We start from the raw sequence: 8,668 nt of genomic DNA, 5'->3' as shown, positions 1-8,668 counted from the left end.
TGAGCAGTGGGTGTCCTGCCAGCAGTACAGGTAACATGGGCCAGGGTGGCGAAACCCCTTGATTTCTCCACAGAAGCCAGGAGTCTGTTTGTATAAGAAATCCTCCCAGTGCTGATGTGATCCTAACTAAAAAAAGTCAAAACATGCCACGGGTGGTGGGGAATGCAGATTAAATATAGATGTGGTGTATGACCTATGTTCATAAAACCCCCTCTCCACATGCCACCTCTGCCTACCTCACCGGAAACCCCTGGAGGAGCGCTCCCACTGGCCCCACCACCAGACTGGGCCCTGTGTAACTGAAGGCCCGGCCACTCTGGCTACATAGGCTAAAAGTCACTCAGCACAGCCCTCACCTGGAACACCTTGTTCTGCAGCTTGATCTTCCGGTACTTCTCCTCCTCGGGGTGCAGATGGATATTGTCCAGGTACCTAGGGCAGAATTGGGGATCCGGGACAGGCCAGGGTTGTCTGACTGGCTCCTCTGTACCTCCCACCCCCAGATGGATAGCAGCTCAGAACCACACCCAGGCTTGTGGTAAGAGAGATGTTGCGGGGGGGGGGGGGGGGTGCCATCACACCTCGGACACCTCATGGAGCCTGACCCCTGGTGCCAACAGCCTGGGCCTGCATAGGACACCACTGCCCCCACCACCATTGCCACCTGGGGCCTATTGCTGTTCCTGCCTCCACTGGAGGACACCAATGGAGGACAGGGCCAATGGGCCACCAGTGTCAGCTTGGGGGCTCATGAGCAAAATGGACTTCCAGCCCTGGCTGGGTAGCTCAGTTGGTTAGAGAACCATCCTAATACGCCAAGGTTGTGGGTTCGATACCCAGTCAGAGCACATACAAGAATCAACCAATGAGTGCATGAATAAGTGGAACAACAAATCAATGTCTCTCTCTCCTCTCTCTGTTTCTCTCTCTATCCCTTCCTCTCTCTCTCTCTCTGTCTCCCTCTCTCTCTCTAATCAATAAATAAAATTAAAAACAGACTTCCAGCACTCCCCGACCTACTCAGTCAGGGAAGTGGGGTGGGAACTCACCTACTTCCCATTCTGATGATCCCAAAGGGAAGCCAGGGTCGGAAATCCCCAATTCTGTAAACCCTTTCGTTTTACAGACAAACAGAGGCCCCAAGATTCCAAGCCCCTTTCTCATGGGCTCAGGGGCAGTGAAGGGTGGGGCCTGGCTCCCAGGGCCAGGATCCTTCTGGGCCCCCTCAGCAGGTTATGCTGGAAGCCCAAGAGGCTGGCCCCCCAGTGGGGGGAGAGGGCACCCACTCACTTGGCGATGGTGTCCACACCCAGCTTCACCCTGTCCCGGTCTTTGTTGAACGTGTGGATCTTCATGATGGAGGCAGCTACTGGGTCAGTGGAGAAGTGCTGGGAGGAGTGAGGAAAGCATGTCAAAAAGTGCTTACCTCATGGCCTGGAGGCCTCACTACTCAGGAGGCAGCAGTAATAATACTAATAACAGTCTCATGGTGGACCGGCCAGTAGTATTTAACTCTATTCTATGGGTTCAGCAGAAAAAAAGAAGAAAAGCCCTTTGACAACTCCTTCCTGGGCCTCAGCTCTGCCCTCACCTCTAGGGAAGATGGGGTCGTCGGCAGCCCAGAATATGCAATAGAATTATGGCTGCTGACCAGCAGACCTTAAAATGGGACATTAGCCTGGACAATCGTGCTAGGCCAGGGTAATCATAAGAGTCCATCAGGAGAGAGAAACAGAGAGATGGCAGCCGGACAAAGACTTTGCCTGGCATCGCTAGATGTGAAGGTGAAAGAAGGAGCCACATAATACAGGTGACCTAGAAGCTGGAAAAGGACAGGAAATGAACTGTCCACAGAGCTTCAGGAAGGAATGCAGCCCTCCTGCCACTGGTGAGAGCCATGTCACACTCTGGCCAGAATTCTAAGAGACTAGACGTCTATTTGAAGCCCCCGAGTTTGTAGTAATCTGTTATGATGGTTAATGAGAAACTCAGACCCAGGGCAAAGATATTCGTGTGTTCTTTTTCTTCTAAGTTTGAAATTATTTCCAAATTCAGTTTTAAAGAAAGAAAAGTAACGGAGTTCTTTTTGTACTGATATAACAGCTGGCAGTTCCTATGTTAAACGTGAGTGGTACGTTACCTTTTATGGAAAATAAAACAAGTGAAGGGGAGATACAAGTATGTCAGTAGTTTGTTCATTCTTGAAATGTCTCTGAAAAGGAACTTCAACCACCCACAGAGGTTGCATCCTGGAAGGGTAGCTGGGACGTGGGGGGAAGTGGTTTTTGTCTGCCTACCCTTTTTGTATCCTGAATTCTTATCACAAGTAAGCATTACCTCTTTGAACAAGTGACAACAGACACAATATACACAGGTGAAGACACTACGAAGGATCTGTACCACCCGGCCTTACTGGGGCTCACTGAAGGCAGCCCTGACCTGAAACCTCTAGGTGAGGGATGGGGGCACGGGGCCTCTACTCACTGAGAGAATGGCCTCCTTGATTCGGGTGTCCCGCTGGTCCTTCCTCAGGATGGCCCCTGTGAGCGGGCAGGTGAAATACACTCCAGGCGCCGCCAGGTGAGTTGAGCCTTCCTCTTTGGGCTCAGCTACCTAGGGTGATGGGGATGAAAGTGTCTGAGCCTAGACAGTGGACAAAAGCCACCTCAAGTCACTGAGTGCCACAGCCTTGAAAGCATGGCCCTGGGAGTCACACATCCCTGGTCCCAACGCTGTCCCCTCTACCATGAAACACCTTGGCCCGTGACCGAGCCCCTCTGAGACTGTTTTCTTATCTGTGAAATATCTCTGCAGGACCAGCTCAGAATCCAACAAGGTAAGGAAGGAAGGAAAGAAGTGTGTAGCAACCTTGGACACAGCACTCAATCAATGGCTTCTGCTGTTCCGGTCCCTGCTACCTGGTAGAGACGGGGCTTTGTGGTGAGGAGCCGAATCATGGTGCCCTGGATGAGTCCTGGCCTCTCTCTGAGCCTCAAGTCCTAGGCAGTATCTAGAGTCTCTTCCACTCTAAAATCCAGTGAGAATTCAAGGGGTGAACTGCAGGACCATCCTTTCTGCAGAGCTCTCTCCTTCAGGAAGGCCTCTGATTCCACCAGTCTCCAGAGAGCCCTCCCACCTCCCAAGAAGGCTACAGAGGCCAGTGCTTTGGAGTCCCAGAGACAGGTCCCCATTCTGTCCCTGATGATTTTGAGGTGCAGAACTAAGGACAGCTGCCTTCACCTCTCTGAACCTCAGTTTTCTCTTCTGAAAAGTATGAACTATAACAGCATCCACCCTCATGGGATTAGGAAGCTGGGTGTGGGGGGGCCGAGGGGTAGTGAACCAACAAGCTAATGAGGTCCAATCCTACCCTCAACACCCAAGCCTGGCATCATTAAGTGCTGAGCGTGGAGGTCCCAGTCAATACTGCACTCAACCACAACCTGCCTCCACCTTTCAAGGCAGGGGTCCCCAAGGCCAGAGGTGACCTCTATCCACCCTGACATCTCTTCTGCATCCCCACCGCCCCAGCACCAGGTGCTTACAGCCCTGGGCTGGGCACTTAGCTGGTGATGAGGAAATGGCCCATTAGACAAATGCAGGCAAGAACTTGGGGGGGCGGGATCCCAGCTCCCCTGCCCCAGGTCACCCCTTGGAGTATCATGCTGCCCTGTGGATGCTTTTACCATGTTAGTCCCTGAGGCTTGCGAACTCCCACTGACAGACGCTTCAGCTGGAAGTTCCTTTCTCACTGGAGGAAGAGGCAGAGAAGGGTCAGTGTGTGGCCCCACCAGGGCTGGCCCTCAAGTCCTAGTCCTTCTAGCTTAAGGTCCTGACCCATCTTCCTGCAACAATGCTCCATGCCCCCAGGCTTCACCTGACCACCTGATGATGACTTTCAACATCCTCCTCCTCCCTCCCTTCCTTCTTCAAACTCCCTGACATACATGGCACCCAGACGAAATCAGACCCTTATTCCTTTTCACCCTTAATTTCCCCACTCTCACAACTGTGATTTTAAAGCCTCTCAAAGTCATGGGGGTTATGTAATTATTTTCATCCAGGGCCAAGCACAGGATCTGAGGCCTGTGAACAGGCCTCAAGAATGAAGGGGCAGAGGCCTCACTCCACCTCCACTCGCCTCCCCCCACTGCAACCCAAGGGCAGCGCAGGTCACCCTGGTTCCGGATGAGGTCCTGTGACGTGGGGCCTCGAGCCCTGGGCTGCTTCTGCTCAAGTCGGGCCAGGGCTGCTGCTGCTGCCATCTGTGCCTCATTGGTGGGTCCCTGGCGGGGCTGCTGGCGTGCTGGCTGGTTGGTTTTTTCTTTGGGGGCCTTCTCCCTGGGGAGAGACATAGGGGAAGTGAGGTGATATGGGGTCAGACAGAAGAGCCTCTGCCCCTCTCCCATTTCTACTCCTGCTCCATCAAACAGACATGTCCCTTTTTCCCAGGCCCCCACTCTGCCCCACCCCATGGTTCTAACAGACAGCAGAACCACTGGGGCAGATTTCACTCCCAGCTCTGCCCCTTTGGGCAAGTCCTGCAGTGGCCTGGATCTCAGAGTCATCATCTGTTAAATGGGGTAACAAGTAACAGCACCCACTCCCTACAGGAAAGCCATCCCGGTGAAGCGTATGTGACAGCACCCTACTGTCTTCAGGAACTGATGAGACTCAGGTGTCACTCCTCTCCTTGCTCCCTCCTAAGCATCTCCACCCTTACTGTCTAAAACAGTGAACAGTTGCAGGGTTTTTTTTGTTTTTTTTTAAAGAATATTTTATTGCCCTGGCTGGTTTGGCTCAGTGGATAGAGTGTTGGCCTCCGGACGAAGGGTCCTAGGTTCAATTCCAGCCAAGGGCACATGCCTGGATTGCAGGCTCAATCCCCGCCCCCAGTAAGGAGTGTGCAGGAGGCAGCCAATCAAGGACTCTCTCTCATCATTGATGTTTCTATCCCTCTCGCTCCCTTCTCCCTTCCTCTCTGAAATCAATAAATATATATATATATCCTCCTATATAATAAAAGAGAAACATGCAAATTAACCATCCCTCCACTATGCTCAAGCCACGCCCACAAACCAATCAGGATCGAGTATGCAAATTACCCCAACAAAGAGGGCGGCAGCCACGGAGCTGGAGCGAGCAGGAGGCTTGGTTGCCCCTGGTGATGGAGGAAGCCAAGCTTCCTGCCTGCCCTGGCCGGCCCTGGGCTCAGCTCAAGGCTACAAAGTTTCAATTAGAGAAGATAAATCCCAGAAAAAAAAGAAAAAAAGAAGAGGCTGGGAGCTTGGGTCACCAGGGGACATGGCCGGCCTGAAAACGGCCATCAGCCCCTCTCCCAGGCTGGCCAGGTACCCCAGTGGGACCCCCACCCTGATCCAGGACACCCTTCAGGGCAAACCAGCCAGCCCCCACCTGTGCACCAGGCTTCTATCCTATATAATAAAAGGGTTATATGAAAATTGACCCTAACAGCAGAACAACTGAAAATGACTGGTCACTATGACACACTCTGACCACCAGGGGACAGATGCTCAATGCAGGAGCTGCCCCCTGGTGGTCAGTGCACTCCCACAGGGGGAGCTCTGCTCAGCCACAAGCCAGGCTGCCAGCTGCCAGCACAGTGGTGGTGGCAGGAGCCTCTCCTGCCTCCTCAGCAGCACTAAGGATGTCCGACTGCAGCTTAGGCCTGCTCCCCGCTGGCAAGTGGACATCCCCCAAGGGCTTCCGGGCTGCCAGAGGGATGTCTGACTGCCAGCTTAGGCCCAATCCCCTGGGGAGCAGGCCCAAGCCAACAGGTGGACATCCCCCGAGGGGTCCCAGACTGTGAGAGGGCACAGGCCGGGCTGAGGGACCCCCCCTGAGTGCACAAAGTTTTGTGCACCGGGCCTCTAGTGTGTGTGTGTGTGTGTGTGTGTGTGTATAAAGACATCTTTTAAAAAAAATATTTTATTGATTTTTGGAGAGGGAGATAGCAAAACATCAATTGGCTGCCTCCTGTACACCCCTCTACTGAGGATCGAGCCCAAAACTTGGGCATGTGCCCTGACCTGGAATCGAACAGACAACCTTTTGGTGCACAGGACAAGGCCCAACCACCTGAGCCACACTGACTAGGGCGCAGTTGCAATTTCATTAACTGAGCACCTACTGTGTGCCAGGCAGCACACAGTACGTTTTCCTCATACCAACACCCCTCTGAGGGCAGTCTTAAGATCTTTTGCAAGCGCCAGAGGGACACAGAAGCTCAGACACCACGCAAGCTCTGGGTTAAGCATGGTACAAAGATCTGGTTTAATCCCTCCTCCACCCACTTAGGAAATAAGTGATGTGATGACCCCAGGGGATGGATGGCTTCTTAATCTACTTAGCAGGAAAATGAGCTGGTTTTGAATGTGCCAGCAGAGAAATCCTTCTTCCCACCTGGTCTTATTCACCTACCTCACCGGCCTTCTTCCTCAAGGGTTCTCCCCCAGCCCCAGTAATTGGGATCATCTGTGCTAAGTTTGTAAAACCTTCCCAAGAGTTCACGGCCTCACTCCTCCCACTCTGCTCAGATATGCGGGCAGCCCCCTCTTCTTGTTCCAAGGCTTCTGGGACCTGCTTCCTGCCCATCCCTGCCCTTCTCGCCAGCCTTCCCCACAGCTGAGAACCTAATGTTGAAGAAAAAATGAGTCACATAGACCCACCCTAGTCCCATGTGATATTCCGATCTTTCTATAAAAATGCTACTTTTCAAAACACCTCACCCATCCCCTTCATGGCTCCACTGGGCAGCCAGAGGGATTGCTCTAAAACCTGTCAGTGCTATCACACCTCTGCACAAGTCCTCCCCACACCTGCACAACAGAATCCTAAAGCCACCATGTCCCCATGGGCCATGCACACCTGCCTCTCTCCCTGGTTCACTCTTCTCTATCCACCCTGGTCTCCCTGCTGTTGTTCTCACAGGGCCAGCTGGTTCCTGCCACAAAGCCTTTGCGCTTCCTGTGGCGTCTGCCTGGAATGTTCCACTTGGGGGTGGGGTGAGGGAAGGAGGTCTAGGAAAGGGTAGAGAAACTTCATTATGTGCACGTGCAACCTCACTTCATCCAGCTCTCAGCTCACATGTCACCTTCTCAGAGAGGCATTCCTGGGCCACCTAAAGGTTCCCCCCAGTACTCACTAGCCCCTGCCCCTGCTCATTTTTCTCATGGCCCCATGCACCACCCAATATTTATAAACTAAATCATGCATTGGTTTCTTTTCCCATCTCCTCCCAATAGAAGGTGAGCCTGAGAGAATGAGAATTTTGTCTCGTTTGTGCTGACAGTGCTTGACACACCCGCCCTCCAGCACCCTGAGTCTCTCATCTCCAGGCATGACACAAAAGCCTGCACCTCCAATTACTTCCTTCCCTCTTCTCCCTGGCCCCCAGTCTGGCCCAACAATCACCCACATCTTCCTGTCACACAGTCCCAGCTGCCCCAAGCCCCAGCTCTACGCTCTACCCCCCACTTGTCAAACAAATGAATGGACCCCCTTGTCTGGTCCACCACTCCCCCTGGCCCCTCTTAAGCTGCCCTCCCCTCCCCGCTCAGGTTCCCAGGAACTGATTTTGTCTAATCCCTCCCTTACGGACCTGGGCCTCATGGACCTTTCCTGTCCCATTCAGCACTCTCCTCCCAAGAATCTCAGGAACCCCCAATCCTTACGACGGATGCCCCGAGGTCCTGGCCCTGTACCCACTCTCCCTCACCCACCTCATGATTCCCTCACCACCCCTTCCTGCCCTCCTCCCTGCCTCTCCCGCTACCCCTCCCAGCCCCTACTTCTTCACAATCCCTTCCATTATTCCTCACAGCCCCCTGCCCAGGCTGATCTCCCCGGCCACTCCCCCACAGCCCCCTCTGCAGCTCCCCCAGCAGCCTCAGCACCTCCCAGGCTCCCTTTGCCAACACCGTCCCCCAGAGGAGCTTCCTGCTCGGCCCACCAGCCCTGACAGTCTAGCATCCTCCTCTGCTCCACCATTTCACGCCCCCTCCCAGGCCCTGGCCCTCCACACACAACCCCACGGAGGTTTCAGTCTTGCCCCAGGCCCTTCCCTTCTCCAAGTCCTCCCCAGAAAGCTCTCCGAGGCCTCAGGATGGGCACACTACCTCCCATCCCTTCCAGATCTCCCAAGGCCTCCAATTACCTCATCCACACCCACAAGGCCCTCATCTCCTTCTTCCCACCCACCCCCCTCCCTCTCTCACACACACACACACACACACACACACACACACACCCATACACACACGGCTTCTAGCTGCAGGCTGTGCTCGGGCACCTTCTACCGCGTTCCCCCCCAACCCGACTCCATTCTCCTCCCACACATTCCTAGGCCCCTCGCAGACCCCTCCAATTCACCCAGGCTTCCCAAATCCTTGCTGACCCTTCCAACAAGGCCTCAAGACCCCCTGGCCTTCCAGGCTCTTATCCAGGCCTCCCTGGCGCTCCAGAGCCGGGGCCCAGACCCCTCACGCCATGGACGCTAAGACTCTCGATGCTGCTTCCCCAAGGTCAGCCCCCAACCCCCGTCACCGAGATCCCCCCAAATCTATATGCTTCTTCAGGGGTCCTCCTCCGCTCCTGGCTTTTCCCTGACCACACTCCCCTCCTCCCTTCCCAGGACTCCGGGTTCACC

At 54.2% G+C, this 8,668-nt stretch overlaps 1 protein-coding gene across 2 annotated transcripts in view; it reads right to left on the bottom strand.

Annotated features, from left to right (window-relative positions):
* UBXN6 (UBX domain protein 6) overlaps positions 1–7,723 on the bottom strand; it is a 10,169-nt gene extending 2,446 nt beyond the window's left edge. Inside the window, exons 1-6 of one of the 2 annotated variants that reach the window (XM_005858779.2) lie at positions 6,950–7,723; positions 4,178–4,341; positions 3,687–3,751; positions 2,485–2,613; positions 1,291–1,388; positions 357–432 (exon numbers count right to left, since the gene is read on the bottom strand). In XM_005858779.2, coding sequence (XP_005858841.1) covers positions 357–432; positions 1,291–1,388; positions 2,485–2,613; positions 3,687–3,751; positions 4,178–4,341; positions 6,950–7,065 — 648 coding nt within the window. In that variant the 5' untranslated portion in view covers positions 7,066–7,723. Of the gene's footprint in view, positions 1–356; positions 433–1,290; positions 1,389–2,484; positions 2,614–3,686; positions 3,752–4,177; positions 4,342–6,888 lie in introns of both variants that reach the window. The other variant, XM_005858780.2, reaches the window with a different exon arrangement.
* Positions 7,724–8,668: the final 945 nt, after the last annotated feature.

The sequence above is a fragment of the Myotis brandtii genome, unplaced genomic scaffold (genome assembly GCF_000412655.1).
Source record: "Myotis brandtii unplaced genomic scaffold, ASM41265v1 scaffold122, whole genome shotgun sequence".
In the NCBI taxonomy this organism is placed as follows: Eukaryota; Metazoa; Chordata; class Mammalia; order Chiroptera; family Vespertilionidae; genus Myotis; species Myotis brandtii.
The sequence above is the reverse complement of the archived record's forward strand: the minus strand, read 5'-3'. Positions and strand labels throughout refer to the sequence as shown.